This window comes from Lithobates pipiens, unplaced genomic scaffold (assembly GCF_037356315.1).
Source record: "Lithobates pipiens isolate NorthernLeopardFrog02 unplaced genomic scaffold, aLitPip1_a1.2 Scaffold_1, whole genome shotgun sequence".
Classification (NCBI taxonomy): Eukaryota; Metazoa; Chordata; class Amphibia; order Anura; family Ranidae; genus Lithobates; species Lithobates pipiens.
This window is the reverse complement of record NW_027507685.1, coordinates 184426096-184445657: the sequence shown is the minus strand read 5'-3', so window position 1 is coordinate 184445657 and position 19562 is coordinate 184426096. Positions and strand designations below refer to the sequence as shown.

General features: G+C 38.2%; 1 protein-coding gene across 2 annotated transcripts in view; it reads left to right on the top strand.

Annotated features, from left to right (window-relative positions):
- PBX3 (PBX homeobox 3) overlaps positions 1–13169 on the top strand; it is a 305612-nt gene extending 292443 nt beyond the window's left edge. For both annotated transcript variants that reach the window (XM_077478996.1, XM_077478998.1), the window contains one exon: positions 6845–13169. In XM_077478996.1, coding sequence (XP_077335122.1) covers positions 6845–6937 — 93 coding nt within the window. In that variant the 3' untranslated portion in view covers positions 6938–13169. The remainder of the gene's footprint in view (positions 1–6844) is intronic.
- Positions 13170–19562: the final 6393 nt, after the last annotated feature.

Below are 19562 nucleotides of genomic sequence, written 5' to 3'. Positions count from 1 at the left end.
GCATAAAGATAAAAAGCCTTCTGTGTGCAGCTCCCCCCCATTAGCCTTCCTAATACTTACTATCTATCCAGCGATGTCCATGTGTCCCTCTGCCCTCTGGGACTCTCCCTCTTGATTGGCTGAGACATAGCAGTGGTGACATTGGCTCCCGCTGCTGTCAAACTCAGCCAATCAGGAGAGAGGGGATGGGGCCGAAGCAAAACTTTGTGTCTAAATGGATACAAAGAGCTGCAGCTTGGTTTGGGTGCCCCCATAGCAAGCTGCTAGGAAGGGGCCTGGAGCTCTAGCCAGGGACCCGAGAAGAGGAGGACCAGGGCTGCTCTATGCAAAACCATGTCACAGTGCGGGTAAGTATAACGTGTTTGTTATTTTATTAGAAAAAAAAACTAGACTTTACAATCACTTTAACCATACTGACTCCTGAGCCTGAAATTAAAGTGGGCCTTCTATGTGCACTGAGGGCTTTGTATGCAAGGCTCCATATGGGTAAATGGCTATATTTTGCTGCAGATACAGTGATGTACTTCAATGTAATTAAGTTATTTTATTTGTGACAAGTACACAGGAAAATTGTTTTGCTTGGTGTTTGCCTCATGCTAGCATTTTAAGTCCTGAATATTGAAATTATGATTTGGGTGAGCTGTGTTGTTGTCAAACATACAGCAGCTGTGTGTCTATTTGTTGTCTATTTGCCTGTGCTTACCATTTATTGTTATATCCTGTCTCTTGTACTACGTACCACTGGGAAAAGGTATCAGCAGAAAGGAGATCTGAAGACATACTCAATGGCTTTTAAATACCATACCATACAGCTGTACAGCAAAATAAACATAATAATTAAGCTGTGATATAGCAGTAATATAAAATTCCATCTTTATCTTGCTTGGCTTCATAAATATTTCCTTTCGGCTAAAATCGAATCAACTGCAGCCAAATACAGGCAAGCGTTTAAAAATCAAGCCCAGAATATCTCTGTCTACGTAAATGACTGGAGTTTTATTCCCTCCCTCCAAGTGTCAGTCAATATTAACGATTCCCCCAATGATTGAAAATGTTGACTTGTAGCTTGGAGAGTGTGGGGGGGAGCAGACAGCCTTGGCGATCATTAAATACGCAAATCGTTTGCATTTGAAATATCAAATGAGTTCTTTTGGGGTGGGGGTTATAAATAACTTATAGTAACCTAGAAGAAAATGTCTGAAAGAGGCTTTTAGTTACAATATTCCGTTTTCATTTAAAACATCCCGAAAATGCTTCAGAGAGTTTGCAAAATCCTTATCAACATGATAAAATATGAAGCTGTTATTGCCTGCAGCATTATAGCGGACATGAATTCCATCTTTTCTGATGAGGTTTGATAAGGCGCTCTCTTATAATACAGAGCGTAATCTCAAACCACCAGAGGAAAGATTAATTTATTTGAGGAAGAAAAAAAATTCAGCCGGGGAAGGGGGTTGCAAAAAGTCTAACTGAAGTGGGCTTTTCCAGCTGCCTTGTGTGGTGGTAAAAAATAAATAAATGATATTACAGGTTTGTGTTTTATAAATTAGAAAAGCCATACAGGACATAGAGAAGGAGTTATAAGTATTGTGACTAATAACATGTTACACAGTTGGCTGTCAGGTACTGCTTAAATTTTTTAGATCAAAGCAGCAACATATCCTATGCACTGAAATTAACCCTTTAAATGCCAATGGGCATTTCATGGCAAGCCATCATGTTAACTTAGACTAGACATCTCTGTTTTAGAGATGCACTGGGGTTGATTTACTAAAGTCCTTTAGCAAGGGGATTTTCCCTTAGCTTAGTGAATGTGGTATAAATTCAGTTTGCAAAGGATACCCACCCACATGCAAAGGACAACCCCCCCCCCCCCCCAAAACAAAAAAAACAAAAAAAACAGCAATTTGCTTGCACATGATTGGATGATTAAAGTCAGCAGATCTTCACCTCATTCAGTAGGCTAAGGGAACAGCCTATTTGCCTTTAATAAATCAATCCCATTGTGTCATAACCCTAAATACAAGGCAGCAGTGATATGAAACATATTTGTATGACAGATGTACAGTGGGTTGCTGTCTCTTTTGCTCGTAAGAGTCAGTCACATGCCATCATATTCTAACCTGCACAGGAAGAATGACAGCTGGCTGGCAGCTGAAGGGCAAAAGTGACACTTACTGTACTTCAATAAATGCTAGTGCTGAAGTTATTCAGGCACCTTGAATTGGTATTAAAAGTGGCAGGACATTTGTTGTCTCAAAAGGTCTTTAACAAGCACTAATCTGTATCTGAGCACCACCAATTTAATTCACTTGTGTTATTGAAAACAAACTCACCCATCTATCCATGTCTCCATGCTTTCTGTTGAGAAATCACTTTGAAAACTACCCCCTAGCATCTCTAGCCATAGCCATCTTGAGTAAGGGCATATGATTAGTGTAGCATTTACTTCCTGGAACCCATCTGCCCTTAGCTCAAGCACGCAGGCAGGAGGGTGTGCTTAGCTGGGAAAATCCCTCCTCCAAATGAAAGAAGAAAAAAAATGCCAATGAAGACTCTTGGGATGTGTGACTTAATTTTGCTTAGGTCAGAATATAGGAAACAGCTCAAGAAATGTAAAAAAAAAATTGTTTAAAAGACGTAAATTAAATATACCTTCCTACCTATTTACTAAAGATAGCAGTGTAAAGATTAAACATAGGTAATGTTGATCAAGAGAGCTCTGTTCCACTTTAGGCCACATGCAGTCCTTCAAAGATGTGGTATATGCTTTTTCTAGAAAAATCTGTAGACTGGTGGCTTCCTGAAGATCCCATGTTGGTACATGCAGATCACTGGGAATCATGCAGATTGCATTGTGTAACCACATATTAATTGTTTCAAATCTTCTTTTTATTATTAATTTTTAGAAAAAATAAATAAAATAATCAACCATAATACATTCTAGTACATTTACAACATTATACATAAACCCCATTCAATATATACCACCTTTATTATCATCAGCATACCCCCATACACACAAAAAAAAAAAAAAAATAAAAATAAAAAAAATAAAAATAAAAAAAAAAATCCACCTTACCCTTCTCTCTCCTCTTACCTCTCCCTCCCTTTTTACATTATAAATATTCCCTCAGTCCATTTGAGAGCCTGAACTCTTCCCACTGCTTCCACACCATTGGTAACTGATTATTTATATATCCTTCTTCTCTTATTTGTTTTTCCATGTAACATATTTCGTTCAATTCACATACCCATTCCCACACTGTTGGACTCACTGTTTCTTTCCATTTACGTGCTATTATTGTTCTAGCTGCTGTTGTCATATGTTGTATTATCCCATTTTTCATACTATCCACGGTATCTGATGTAAGAGAGAATAATGCTACCTTCACATCTGGAGCCAATTTTTTTCCAGTCACTTTTTGATATATCTCAAAAACATTTAACCAAAAATTTTTTAGTTTTTTACAGCTGAACCAAATATGTTCCATTGTCCCTTTTTCTATCCCACACCTCCAACAGTTCTCTGTATTTCCTTTGTTAATTTTTTTTAATGCCACTGGACTCCAATACCATCTCATTGTCACTTTATAATTTCGTTCTTGATATTTTACCGCCGTTGAGGTTTTATGTATTATTCCTAAGATTTTTTTCCATTCCTCTTCTGTAATTATTTCTCCTAGTTCTTCTTCCCATTTTCTTATTCCTATTAAATCTCTAATATCTCCTGTAGGTAACAGCGATACATATACTTTAGATAGTTTATTCTTATGATTCTGCTCTTTTAATATTATCTGCTCAAATTTAGTTAGTGGTCTATTTATTAGGTTTTTATTTGTTTCAACAAATGTTTCTAATTGATGATATTGTAGCCAGTGTTTTTTTACTTCTAATCCAAAATCAGTTAGGTTAGGCATATTTCCATCCACCAGTATCTGGACCAGTCTTATATTCTCCATCTTATTCCATTTCAAATATCTGACGCTTTCCAATGCTGGCTTAAATTCTGGGTTGGACATCAATGGAGACAAGGGTCCAGTCCTGGAGGATAGCTTGCCTTTTTTTAACACAGCATCCCATATTTTTAAAGTAGCTCTTACAAAAATTGGCAGATCCCTATTTTTTTCCCTTAATTCAGGTTTTATCCACGGCAAAAATTTCAGCTGTGTCCCCGCAATATCTTCTTCCAAAACAACCCATTGTTTATTTTTACCATCGTGTTGCCAGTTTATTATTCTAACCAATGAGGCCGCCTGCATATATTTTACAAAATCAGGTAGTGCTAAACCTCCATTTTCTTTTGTTCTAGTTAACGTTTCCCTTTTTATTCGGGAGTTTTTTTTTGCCCATATAAAACTATTTATGGCCTTCTTTAAATCTATCATTATCCTCTTAAGTGGAACAATGGGTAGTGTTTGGAAGATATATAAAATTTTTGGTAATAGCTCCATTTTTATTATATTTATTCTCCCTAGCCATGAGTATGTTATTTTTTCCATATTTTTGCAGTTGTTTTATTGCTTTACGTATAACCACATTATGATTTAATTCCTGTAACCGTTTCAGATCCCTCGGGATCATAGTACCCAGGTATTTGATCGCCTCTTTCTGCCATTTGAAAGGGAAATCTTTTTGTAAAAGTGATTGCATTTCTTCTTTTAGAGTAATATTCATCATTTCTGATTTATCGTAATTTACCCTAAAATTGCTCAGTTCCCCAAATCTATCCAGTTCTTTTATTATATTAGGGATTGTTATAATAGGGTTTGTTATATATAGCAATAGATCGTCTGCATATACTGCCAACTTATATTCTTTATCCTTAATTTTAATCCCTTGTATATCTTTATTATTCCTTATTGCATTAATTAAATGTTCCATTACTATTATGTATAATAACGGGGATAGAGGGCATCCTTGACGGGTCCCGTTTGACACTTTTATATACTCTGAAAACATCCCGTTTATTCTAACTTTGGCCCTTGAATTGGCATATAATGCCATAATCCTGCCTAACATTCTAGGGCCTAGTCCTATCTGTAATAGTGCCTCCTCTAAGAACTGCCATCCCACCCTATCGAAAGCTTTCTCAGCATCTATAGTTAGTAAACAGGCTGGGATGGCGGCCCTCTGAGCATGCTCCATCAGTGTGCATGTCTTTATTATGTTGTCCCTGGTTTCTCGCCCCTTTATAAACCCTGTTTGATCTAGGTTTATATATTCTGGCATTCTTAAAGTTAATCTATTAGAGATAATTTTTGAGTATAATCTAATGTCAATGTTTGTTAATGAGATAGGACGAAAGTTTTTACTTAAAGTATGATCTTTTTCTGGTTTTGGGATAAGTATAATATGTGCTTCCGTACTTTGTGGTACAAAGGTTTGTGTTTTAGTTATAGAATTATATGTTTTTTTGAGTAAGGGTATAATTAAATCTTGAAATTCTTTATAAAATCTTGCTGTATAGCCGTCTGGTCCTGGGCTCTTTCCCAGGGCCATTTCAGCTATTGCCCGCTGTATCTCCTCCCCTGAAATTTCTTCTTCCATTTCCTCAATTACTTCTCTAGGGAATCTAGGCAAAGCTGTTTCGTTAACGTATTTTCCAATCTTTTCCGCCCTTTCCTCTTTTTTATTTTCTTGTTGAATTTCTATATTATATAATTTATCATAATAGTTTTGGAATGTTTTTATAATTTCAGTTGGGTCGTATGTTATTTCCCCGTTTGTTTTTAAAATCTTTACTATAGATGTTGTGGGCTGTTGTTCCCTCAGTGTTTTTGCTAATAATTTCCCCGTTTTATTTCCTTGTTGGTACCATTGTGTTCTATTCCTGTCCCTTATACGCAGAGACTCCTCATCAAGCACGGTTTGCAGCTCAATTCTTTTATCTTTTAAGAGTATATTATCCTCTGCCTTCAAATTCTGTTTGTGTTTGCTTTCCAATCTCCCGATTTCCAGCAACAATTGAGTTTTCCTTTGTTCTTTTTCCCTTTTTAACCTACAACCGTGCTTGATGAACAGTCCCCTTAACACACATTTTAAAGTTTCCCACTGCATGGGGAGTGAGGTATCATCTTTATCATGGATTAGCTGAAATTCCTTTATCGCTTGTTGAATATCCTCCACACATTTTTTTTCTTTAAGCAGATTATCATTCAAACCACATATTAATTGGAGACAAAGGAGACACAGATTTACTAAGGCAAATAGGCTGTTTACTTTGCAAGGTAATGTTCACATTGCTTAGAGAATGTGGTGAAAATTCACTTTGCAAATATACCCACTTCCATGCAAGAGGGGAAAAAAAAGTCAGTGGCGCATCACGAAGCGAAGGGAAATTTCCCTTCACAAAGTTAACAGACATTTTGCATTTATTAAATCAACCCAAAAGTGTCGGATTGATTTAGACTTATTCTTAAAAGCAAGCAAGGTAATGAAAAACGTTTGCTTGTTTTCTATCTACCTTTGACTTGCAACTGGTACAAGAGAGAATCTGTGAGTAGATTGTGACTTGCTCTCATAAACTGCATTACCTTCTGAATAGGGGTCATATGAATACTCAATTATGCCATAAATTGTGGGGTCATATGAATGCTCTATTATGCCATAAATTGTAAGTAACAGCCACTGAAATCAGAACAGGAACTGTAAATCGACAATCATTGCCCTAACAAAATGGAGGTAGGTGGTAGCCTTAATCAATGTTGTGTGTAGTTATGATAGAATAGATGATAAAATATTGCTGTATTGTAAAGAAAAAAAAGTCAAAATGCACTTATTTTGCTTGCTTTTACTTAAAATAAAGTTACGGGACATTTATTTTCTGTCTCCTTTATTCTAGGCTAATGGAGGGTGGCATGAGGCAGCAACCCCTTCCTCTGTCACTTCCCCAACAGAAGGGCCCGGCAGCGTGAACTCTGATACCTCTAACTGAGTGATCCATGCTCAAGCTGTATGTGTGCATCTCAGCAGTCTGGATGGAGCTTTCTCTATGACTAGGCATCATTTTTAGGTCTTTATTAAAAATTTAGTGAAGCAGAGTCCCAGCTGTGTGGAAGAAGACCATCCTGTTTCAGAAAACCCTTCTTCAGATTGGTGGTGATGCTTAGCCTTGTTCAAATAAGGACCTACACAGCCACATTGTACAAACCAGCTGAGACATGTTGCTGGATTCCAGTACGTCTTTTTTTTTTTTTTTTGTTATGTCACCACTTTCAAAGCACTTTATCTAATTGGGCAAAGATCTGAGATAGAATTTGAGAAACGATCTCCACGTCCCATCAGCACTTTTTAGTAAACAGCTAAATTGAAGGCATGAACTAGCAGCTTTAAGAAGAAGTGTTTGCATGTGTGCCCAGAAAATCTGGGGTCATAGCGAAAGAGACATTTTACACTTTCCAACAATGTATACCTGGTATCAACATTTTTTTTCCAATTTTTCTTTCGTATATGAAACATTAAAAGCGCTATTAATCTATGAAGATGCATCCACTTTTACAGGGAAAAAAATATGTACAAATGTGAGCAGTAAATCAATCACTTTAGCAACTGCACTCATTAATTAAGTCCTTTCGTGCTTACATTTAGTTGTTAATTTCTTCATTGAAATACATTTATGCTTAACTTGCTTCTGTGCTCCAAACTTTTGTTTACACGACATTGTCAATTATATTAATGACTAATGGTGAGAGGGGCCAATAACGGATTGATTTATTCAACGGCTTTTGTAATTTTAAAGGACCAGTAAACCTAGACTAAGCTATAAATTTAATTTATTTTTATGGGGAAACATTTCTAATGGTTACCAAAACCAAAGTTATATAAGGCAAACATGAGCTTAAATAACATAAACCTATGCTAACTGTCTTGCTAAGATAGATAAATAATGGGAGTGTTGAATATTCAGCTTTAGGTGACCTTCAGTATTGGCTACAACTCTGAGTACCTAGGTATTTGATCACATAACTTCTACTGAACAGATTAGCCAATCTGATCTTCTCTTCTAAGGCCTTCAGACATGGTAAGCATTGAAAGAAACCTAGAGCAGGATTTTCTCCTGGAAGCACATTTACCGTCTATTTCTCTTTGTTTATCTATACCAGCCAACTTAAGATAATTTGTGACCAACTGTAATTTTTTATAAAAGAAGGGATCAAAGGCATTCCGAAAACATGCAACAGTAATAACTAAGGAGTAACTATATTTTTTGTTGAGAAAAAAAAACAATCCCCTCTGGATGGTCAATGTACAAGGATTTTCAAAATTTTGTTGCAGATTTGTACCGGTTTCTGAGAAAAGGGAACGGGTTTGTTATAATCATCTGTGCACTTTTAGTGTTCGGATTAGAAAAGCTGCAGGGTCTGCATCCCTTTAGAAGTCGCCCTCCAAAACTGAAAATTATATTGCAAACTTCTGGGAAAATCAGTGGGCCAATCATACAGTCAATCATACAAACAGGAGATTACATTTCTGGGAGCATTCTGTATGCCAACAGTATACAGAAGTAACCAGGTTGCCATAGTGCATACAAGTTTACAGGAAATTACAGCAGCTGCAAATTGAAAAGAAAATGTAATTCTATTGACATTAAATTACAATATAGCTTATGTGACAATTATATACAATATGCTATTTTATTTATTTACTAGACTTTTTTCTATGAAAGTGGAGTTGCTCTTAAGTTAGCCAATAAAGGGTATCACTTAAAATATAAACTTTCTGACCAGGAAAAGGGCTGTTTTGCGCCACACAACCGATTTTATCCTTTTTAAACCTACTGAAAGATTGTACAACCCAAAATACAGAAAATACAGTGGAGAATGTTTCACCTGTTAATGTAATAAATACTGATATAGTAGAAAATATCCCAAGCGTTGTCACATAATGAAACATATGTCATATGTATTTGTGAATGTTAGGCTTTTTTATGTGAGGCATTATTTAGTGTAGGTTTATTGGCCCTTAAAATGTAAAAACAATATTAAGTCCTGGTTCATACTGCTGTGACTTGTAATACGACTTGAGACTTCAAAGTCAGACGACAAGTCGCACCCCATTAGCGGCAATGGAACCATTCTAATAGGAGCGACTTGAGTTGCTCCGACTTAGAAAAAGGTTCCTGCACTAATTTTGGTGTGAATTCAATACGACTTGCATTGACTTCTCTTAAAGTCGTCGCATGCAGGCTGCAATGAAGTCATGCCAGCATGTCGGGATCGAAGTTGCGGCTGTGTGACCTTGGCTTTAATCATACAAAAAGAGGGACAGAGCTATTTATGTTTGCTGGATCCAGTCTCTCCATATTAGATTCCATATTGCTGTGAGTAAGTCAAATATGGTTAAAGCAGGCATTTTAACTCAATCTTATAAACCAAAGAAATGTAAAATCATGCAGAAATGAATTAAACAAACCAGCGTTATAACAGTGGAATATCAGGCAATACGTTTATTTTTTTAAATTTTGGATAGAGCGGGAAAGGTTTAGTACCCCCTCATGTTTTTATTACTATCAGTGTCCAGATTTGAGAGATTCCTTTCACTTTTTGTGACATCAGAGCAGAAATTGAGAGAAATTCCCCACCAACAGGGACACAAACAACAAAAAACATGTGGAACAGAGTTTAGCCCTAACACACTGTATCCAGAACAAAAATAAATAAACCTTGGCTGGAATTCTAATTCTTACATTTCACAATTTGCCTTCATCTCTTTTCATTAGAACTTGGAATGTTTTACATATTTTAGTTATTTTTTTTTTTTTCATTTTAAAATTATTTAAAAGAGAACTCTACCGGTTATCAGCACTACCTGTCTAAAAGGCATTTGGTTACTATTGCTTGTCTGTGTGCAAATGCGCATCTTCTTCTGTTCTAACAGTTCTCCTCCAGACTCTTAACTAAAGCGAAACCTCAAATATTAAGAGTTATTTTTGGTCCAGGTATGTGTTCATTTAAAAACCAATAAATTGGTATCTGCCATATGCAGACACCATGGGGGGGAAGTCAATTGTTGTTGTTAATGTGTTGTGCCTAGTTTAAAAAAACATTGTCGTCCTCAGTTTTGATTCTGACAGTGACTGGTGCACCAAATTAAGGTAGTTCTAATTTTCTCCACTTCTACATTGCGACTCAACACCTCTGCCAAATTCAAAATAAAATACCGACAATTTATATCTTATGAAAGTGGCGCTAATTAAGATCAACTTTCTTTTGGCGTACAGATACAGATTTTATGAAAAGAGTCTCACATGCATTCTAAAAGTGATGCAGCATGCGCCAAATTCAAGTACAAGTTCTAGAAAGATACATGAAATTAGCGCACACTGCGCCACTTTTAAAATGTATGCGAGATACAAAATCTGTCCGCACCAGTCTTTATGAATTCCAGGTTATATATTCCTTTTTTTTTAACATTCCTATAATTCCTTATGAACTACAATTTAACCTAAAGTGGGAGCGTTAACACTGAACTAATTAAACTTTCATTCACTACACTATTCCTCATATTTTCTCTGAAGGCTATTATTCTCCAAGGCCAGACCTCCCAATTTCAAAGGACATCAGTGAGAATAGAAATAGTATTCTGGCCCAGGGCAGGGTAGGCAGTATAAATAGCAATCCCTAAGGGTCTCCCGATCGTGGTTCTTTTGTAACTATAAAAGCCGCAGATGGGGGATACAATTCGCGTTATGGGGTTAAAACATATTAGACCCGCAGACATTAATGGGAATCCTTTGGCATAGAATGTGGAAGAGGACAGGGGATGGAAGCACTCACAGCAAGACTTTTGTAAGAGTTACAGAGACAATTAATATTAACATGCCAAGCTCATATCACTAACCTCCGCTTAAAATGGTTGAATTTAAGAGTCATTTTAAAACAAGCGCATGCATCTTCAGCAGATTTGGGTTTCAAAAAATGCAGTAACTGTTTTGTTTCCATTAGCCCCTTCCTGTTTTATAGATATCCCATTTTTGATAAAAAGTCATGTTGTAGGCATTTTTTTTGTTTTTGACAGGGGAGGTGACTCATTCTGCAACATGGTCTTTTACAACAAGGGTTAAATGTTGTATACGGAATTTTCAAAATCTGCCATTTATTGTGGTAGCCAAAAAAAAAAAACTGTAAATATTGTAACTAAGAGAATTTATACATTGTCACCAAGTGAAACAGCTTTATTTACCTCATAAAACTCATAACCAACCAACAGACATGTCACATGTAGATTATTGTGCCCACCTACTACCTCTGAATAACACACTCAGTATGTCTAACTTTTTATCATCGTCTATTTAAAACAGCAGATTGGGCCACGGTGCCCTCAAACATGACTGTGTTGTACTGTGTAGCAGTGCTACATGTGAGGTAATATTTTCTGCTAAAATGCTTATGTAGAGGTAGACTGCCTCAACCTTTGCTGCACTATTCTGTTTATGCAAACCTGAAGAAAAAACACTTGCCTGATCTTCTGCTGATAATTCATTTTTCCCAAACCCCAGGCTGCTCTGGCATGTACATATTGACCCTTTTTCTTGAATGGATATCCCAACCACCTTCCATGCCTTTTTATTGACTCATTACTGTCATGGGCATCCACACTTATCAAAAGGGTGACAAAAAGGCCAAAGGGCATGGAGTTGGGCCCTAAATCCAGGAAGCTGCAGGGGATTTTGGGGTTCTAGAACCCTGAAGAGAAGAACCAACCCAACATGCAAAACCTGGATGGAGATGCATGCTATAAAATACCTGTTATTTGTTTATTTGTTACATTTTTTATGAATGCTATTTTCTGTTCCTGCCCAAAACACTCAATGTATCTGAACACAGCTCAAGAGCTAGACAAAAGTTGAGAATTCCAAAATAAGGAAAATACAATTTCAATTATGGCTGTAAGAATGCAGGTGCCTAAACTGGCCCAGGGAGCTATTTGTGGTAAATTTCACTAGTAGAACCCTGGGATCCCCTGTTTAACTAGCAAATACATTTGGGCATTTGCACTATTACTATGATAGTTATCTCACCATTGTGTGTGTCTGTTTGTTTTTGTTAAACTGTATGCCACTAAATCTCATTTGGCTGTACTTCTCCTGTGGATCATAGGGTTGCAGATCGTTCTGCACTCCTGTGACCCATTTTCAGCAGATTTCACAGAGCTCGGTCCAGGCTCGTGACCATATGGTCAGGATCCACCCACATGCCTGGACCGGCATCCGGATATTAATTCTGTGTGCAAGTAAAAATAATGTTATTTTTAAAATTCACGGTTCATTGCAAATCTAAATATTTTGTGTTCAGGCTTGGGTAGATGAACTTTTAGGGGGCTGCCCAAACCCTGCTTGCACCAAGCTGGTTTCAGGTTACAACACGTTTTTTGGGCACGAAAATCAAATTTATCTCCTAAGAAAGCTCCTTACAAGTAATATATATATATTTGTTGATTTTTCATTTTGTACAAAAACATTTGATCCTATTGAATATTCAAATATTCACACGATTACTCAGCACTGCTATACAGTACAGCATGTTATTAGGGTGGTAAAAACTCTTACATTTTTTTAACATATTCTGCTGCTTTTCACAGTTTTTCTTCAGTCTGATACGTAATGTACATTGTAATCTTTTGGAGATAAAATTAAAATAAATCTTTTAAAATAATAAAAAATTATACACTTTATAAAGCTGCTTTTGCAACTTTCAAGCTTATGAGGAAACATGAGGTCTTATGTTCAACACATTAAAATAAGATTGAACAGTAAAACTGTTGTATATACTGAGACATTTTAAATGTTTTTCATCTCGTTAAATCCACAATAAAAGAAAAAAAAACAAAAAAAAAAACATTGTAATGCATACAGATTTCAGTATAGGGAGGGGGGATATGTGATGGGAGGGTGGGGGAAATGGGAAGCATTGTGGGAATATTTTTTTTCTTTTTTGGTTTCAGTTCATTTTTGTATTGTATGAAGATCTGGCTGGGGTTGATTCACGGGAATACTGATGGTAATGACAATTTGTGGCAGTGATTCTAACATATTAAAATCCAATCTGTTCAGTGTTTACTTTTTAACTGAATTATACCCCTGGATTGAAAAAAAAAAAAAAAAAAAAAGTCTTCCTTGTGGTAGTTCTATGTAGTTTAAAAATATGAATAAAATGTTTTTGATTTGCTGTCTGCTTTTTCATTTTTTTTCTCATATTCTTCATACTAATTCTGTCTATAGTTTGTTATGGAACAATAGATCAATCGTATGCTATTAACTGTAATATTCAGCAACTAGGACAATAATACTCTTCAAGCTCTGACTAGCTCTCCATGTTGCCCAGAGCAAATGTTTTTACTGATGACCCTTTTGGTCTTGCTTCCACCCTTGTAAATAGATGATTCCCATCCTCCCAAACATGCAGAATCATCTTTCAAGCCAAAAAGTATCTGATCAGATATCACATAGCTGGGATGGAAGAGGCACCGTACATATGTTGACTGGTCTTGTTTGTCTCAGGTGGTTTGATCTCCATGTGTGGGAAGTTAAACACTTTTTAACCTGCTTCCTAAAGGGTGGACATAGTAACCAATCAGTTTCTAAACTCAGCTTGTTCAAAATGAAAGCTAGAAGCTAATTGGTTGCCATGCACAGCTGCTCCAGATTATGGATGCTCCAGCTTTAGTAAATTGCTCTAATGGTAAGAATGGCCTTGGACAAAATCCAATAATATTCTTGGCTGCATATTGATTGTTGCAGTACCTCCACTAATAAACAAGTCAGAGAACTGCCTTTGTTCATCCAGCCCTTCACATACCTCAGATAATCCTTATAACAACAACGTAAAAATGTCACCAAAATGTATCACCTTTTGGTGTGCCCAATGTGAGTGCTTTCTCCTGAAAGTACCAGAGAAGAAACTGTACAGAATAGAATATTTGACACATGGCTGTAGGCCTGATCTGCAATATTCTGAAAGTATTTTTTCACTGTGCTGCAAGACATCAATGGGGAATTATATAAAATTAAAATACCTCTGTGTTCAGTCACAACTAAGTCAAGTAAAGCAGCAATGTGGTAGCAGGCACCAAAAGCTCAGTATGCTGGTTTATAACACCCAAATTCTGACACTAGGAGTGTGTGTTTGGGGCTAAAAAAGTGCAAACAAATGCCTATTAAAGCATGACCCCATAAACAGATTATCCTAGCGCTGGAATTTCTGTACAGCCTGCTTTACGTGTGAGATCCCTATGCTATTGTTAAAGAGGCTTCCAGTGCATGATGAGAGGAGTATACAGCATAATGGGGGTTAATTAGTATTAAGGCTAAGGGCCGGTGCACACTAGGAATTGCACAGGAAACGCGCTGTGCTTTCCTGTGCAATTTACATGTGGTGAGGTGGGATTTGAGCCCATTTATTTTGAATGGACTGAATCACACTGCACCACAGCAAAAATAGTGCATGCACTACTTGAAAAACAAACTGCAACTGGATTGCATAGTTTTTCTGTACCATGGGATCCAGTGCATGCAAACGCGATGTGTTTGCGATCTACATTTGGGGTGTCATTAACTTAAAACTGAAGTGCGTTTTGAACATGATGCAGGAATCGTGCACAGAAAACAGGGTTCCCACACAGCATTCTGGTGTGAACGGGCCATTAGTTTTGGATTTGGTTGTTAGGCTCAAGAATTCAGTGTTTTAGGGGTTAAGTGTTAGGAGGAGGGTAAGTGGTATTTAAGTGGTTACATTTCATGGAGAAAAATAAAGTGTTAAAGTTTGGAAGGTTAGTATTTAGGAAGAAGGTTAAAGTGGAACTTATTTTAAAAAATAGGAAATGATTGTTAGACCATGGGGTATATGCTGCTACCTTCAGATGATTGAACACTGGCAAAAAGCTTTGCCAGAACCGCCCCTGAAGTATATCCATACACAGGGCCTTGCAAACGTATTCACCCTCTTGGCTTTTTACCTATTTTGTTACATTACAGCCTTTAGGTAATTTTTTTTTAAATCTCAGTTATATATGATGGATCAGAACATAATAGACTAAGTTGGTGAAATAAAATTAGAAAAATATATACATAAAATTATTTTCAGAAGTAAAAAACTGATAATTGGCATGTGCGTATGTATTCACCCCCTTTGTTATGAAGCCCATAAAAAGCTGTGGTGCAACCAATTACCTGAAAAAGTCACATAATAAGACCAAGGAACTCTCCAACCAAGTAAGGGACAATGTTGTTGAGAAGTACAAGTCAGGATTAGGTTATAAAAAAATATCCAAATCTTTTTTTTTTATTTTTTTTATTTATTCTTTATTTTCAGATTTTTCAAAATATACAAACATAAACTATTCAACATAATGATAAGTACAGCAGCATTTCTTTAAGAATAATCCACCTTATCCCTCCCTCCCCTCCCCTCTCACTCGGTCCCTACCCCGGGCCTTTTCCATTTTTTCCCTCTCTTCCTTGTTTTTTCCCTCTTTCTGCTTTTTCCCTTCTTCTTTACTAACAGTCAAGCAGCTTTAAATAACCTAAAGTTTTTCCGAATTGTATCCACAGTCGCCATTTATATTGATATCTCCCTTCTAAGTTATCCAATTTATAGATTGTCTCCTCAATATTTCGTGTCCTTTCTAACCTTTCTACCCACTCCTTCATCGAGGGAGGGTCGGGTTTCCTCCATCTACGTGGGATCAGTGCCTTAGCGGAGTTCAGTAGACCAGGAACCAGGGAGTGCCCATACTCTCTCTCTCCTTTTTCCGAGTCGTGGAATAAGCAAACCCATGGGTCTCTTCTAATCCCTTCCCCTGTTATTTCAAAGATAGCTTTTATAATTTTCTCCCAAAACATCTGTATCTTAGGGCACTCCCACCATATATGGGCGAAGGTCCCCACCGCTGATCAACCTCTCCAGCATGTTGAGGGGGTCTCGCTGCTGATTTTATTTCCTTGCTGTGGAGTTATATACCACCTTGTTAAAAGTTTATATGACATCTCTCTAGTTTGAAGTTCTTTGGCCACCGAGTACGTTCGTCTAATAATCCTGTTTCTTTGGAGGTCATTATTCAGCGGTCCCAGTTCATTTTCCCACTTCTCCATATAGGGGGGGTATTCTTGCTCTTCTACCTCTATTAAAATTTCATATATTTTTGAGATCCTTTTTACCAAGCATTGGGGGTTCCCTATCAATTTCTCCAGAGGTCTAAGTTGCTCCTGTCCTCGTAGTGGTTGTGTTAAAGACTGAATAAAATAATATAATTGTGAATATCTCCACTTATCTAAAGGCTTATGCCCCCACTTTTCTATTATTTCCTCATATGTGCATACCCTATTCCCTTCCATAACCTCTTGTAATTTAATTTTATCTTTCTTAGCCCATCTGCTATAATATACATATTCCTCTTGCCCTGGTAAAAAAAAAATTGTGTCTAGTAATGGCATAAATGGTGAGTTGTGCTCCCACTTGTGTCTCTCATTTATTGTGTCCCATATTCGCAGTGACCCTTTTGTCAATAAATTTGTGCTAATCCCTAATTCTCTATATTTTGCGGGTATCCATATTATCTCCCCTAATTCCCTTCTGCTTACCGTATATACTCGAGTATAAGCCGAGATTTTCAGCCTCTTTTTTGAGGCTGAAAGTGCCCCCCTCGGCTTATACTCGAGTCATCGCTGTCTGCCCGCTCGATCAGCGTGTCGAGCAGACAGACAGCGGCCATTCTATTCAAAAGCCGCGCCTCCGGCTCCGCCTTCGCCTGTGATAGGCGGAACACTGAATTTCCCAGCAGCCTGTGTTCCGCCTATCACGGACATCGTATCATCCTCGTACTACGGACGAGGATGATACGACGTCAGTGATAGGCGGAACACAGGCTGCTGGGAAATTCAGTGTTCCGCCTATCACAGGCGAAGGAGGAGGCGCGGCTTTTGAATTTTACAATGGCCGCCGAAGAGGGCACGGGACGGAGGCAAGGCAAGGCAAGGCAAGGCACGGCACGGCACGGGACGGGACGGGACGGAGGCAAGGCAAGGCACGACACGACGGCACGGCACGGGACGGCACGGGACGGAACGGAGGCAAGGAGGCAAGGCACGGGACGGAGGCTCGGGACAAAGGTAGGCTGGACACACACACACACACACACACACACACACACACACACGGATACACACACACACAGGGATGGGTGGATGGATGGAGACACACACAGGGATGGGTGGATGGATGGAGACACACACAGGGATGGATGGATGGATGGAGACACACACACACAGGGATGGATGGATGGATGGATGGAGACACACACACACAGGGATGGATGGATGGATGGACACACACACACACAGGGATGGATGGACGGACACACAGGGATGGACGGACACACAGGGATGGACGGACACACAGGGATGGACGGACACACACACAGGGATGGACAGGCATGTCTCACCCTCGGCTTATACACGAGTCAATAAGTTTGCCAGTTTTTTTGGGGGTAAATTGGGGGCCTCGGCTTATATTCGGGTCGGCCTATACTCGAGTATATACGGTAACTTCATTTCTAATTCCACCCAGTCCTTCCCCTTTTTGTTGTGTGTCCAGTCTGTGATTCGTGAGATTGCTATAGCCTCGTAGTACTTTTTGAAATCGGGCATTGCTAATCCTCCTCTGTCTTTACTTCTTATCAAAGTATTAAGAGCCACCCTCGCCGCTTTTTTATTCCATATGAATCTTTTAATCATCGTTTTTAATTTATTTAGATATCCCTGTGGTAATAATATGGGGACCATTTGACATATGTAAGTAAACATTGGTAAAATGAACATTTTAACTGTATTTGTTCTCCCTATCCAAGATAAAGCTTTGTATTGGATCCTATCTAAATGCTGTTTAATTTTGTTTAGTAGGGGGATGTAATTAGCCTCAAACAAGTCCCCCATCCCTGCCGTAAGCTTTATTCCTAAGTAGGCCAGCTCCCTCCCACACCATCTAAAAGGGTATTTAGTTTGTAGGATTCTCTGCTCTTCTACTGGTATATTTAAGTTTAGAATTTCGGATTTAGTTGCGTTAACCTTAAAATTGGAGACTTTCCCATATTTTTTTAGTTCTTCCATAGTCGCCGGTATAGAGGTCTCCGGGCTAGAGATATAGAGCAGGAGATCGTCTGCAAAAGCAGCAACCCGATACTCCCTCTCATCTACCCGTATTCCCTGGATGTTTTGATTCTTCCTAATAGCCGTCAGGAGGGGTTCTAGTGCCAGAATGAATAATATTGGGGAGAGTGGGCAGCCCTGTCTTGTCCCGTTGTACAGTTCAAGGGGGCAGGACAGGGCCCCGTTTATTCTTATTTTAGCTTTAGGCTTAGTATACAAAGCTTCTATCCACCCTCTCATCCTCTGCCCCAATCCATATCGCTCCAACACTTCGAATAAGAACCCCCAACTAACCCTGTCAAATGCCTTTTCAGCATCTATAGACATGAGTATCGAGGGGGTCTTCTGTCTTATGGTTTCCTGGCTTAGCATAATGGTCTTTAGTACGTTATCCCGACCTTCTCTCCCCTGAATAAAACCAACCTGATCCTGCTGTATCCACTCTGGGACATGAGGTCTTAATCGTTCAGAGATAATTTTTGCAAAGAGTTTAATATCTGAATTTAGCAAGGAAATTGGCCTGTAGCTTTCCACTGCCAGCGGATCCTTTGCCTCTTTCAAGATCAGGACCACATGCGCCAGTAATATCCAAATCTTTGATGATGCCTAGGAGCACCATCAAATCTATCATAACCAAATGGAAAGAAGATGGCACAATAGCAAACCTGCCAAGAGATGGCCTCGCAACAAAACTCACAGACCGGGCAAGGAGGGCATTAATCAGAGAGGCAGCACAGAGACCTAAGGTAACCCTGGAAGAGCTGCAGAGTTCTTGTACATAGGATGACAATAAGCAGTACGCTCCATAGAGTTGGGCTTTATGGCAAAGTGGCCAGAAGAAAGCCCTTACTTTCAACAAAAAACAAAATGGCACATTTTGAGTTTGCGAAAAGGCATGTGGGAGACTCCCAAAATATATGGAGGAACGTGCTCTGGTCTGATGAGACTAAAATTTAACTTTCTGGCCATCCAATAAAGCGCTATGTCTGGCACAAACCCAGCACATCACTCAAAGAATGTCATCCCAGTCGGGACTGGGAAACTGGTCAGAGTTGAAGGAAAGATGGATGGTGCTAAATACAGGAATATTCTTGAGCAAAACCTGTAACACTCACTCAGGTTGAACTGGATGGACTGCTGTCTTTATTCAACCTTACTAACTATATAACTACGTAACACTGTTCCCCAACAACATTTTTATAATTTTTTTCAAACAAATAGAGCTTTCTTTTGGTGTTATTAAATCACCACTGGGTTTTATATTTTTTGTGACATAAGTGAAAAAAGAGCGAACATTTTGAAAAAAGAAAACACTTTTTTTTTTAAGTTTCTATGATAAAATTTTGCAAAAAGTAATTTTTATTCATAAATTTGGGCCAACATTTATACTACTACATCTCTTTGGTAAAAATAACCCAAA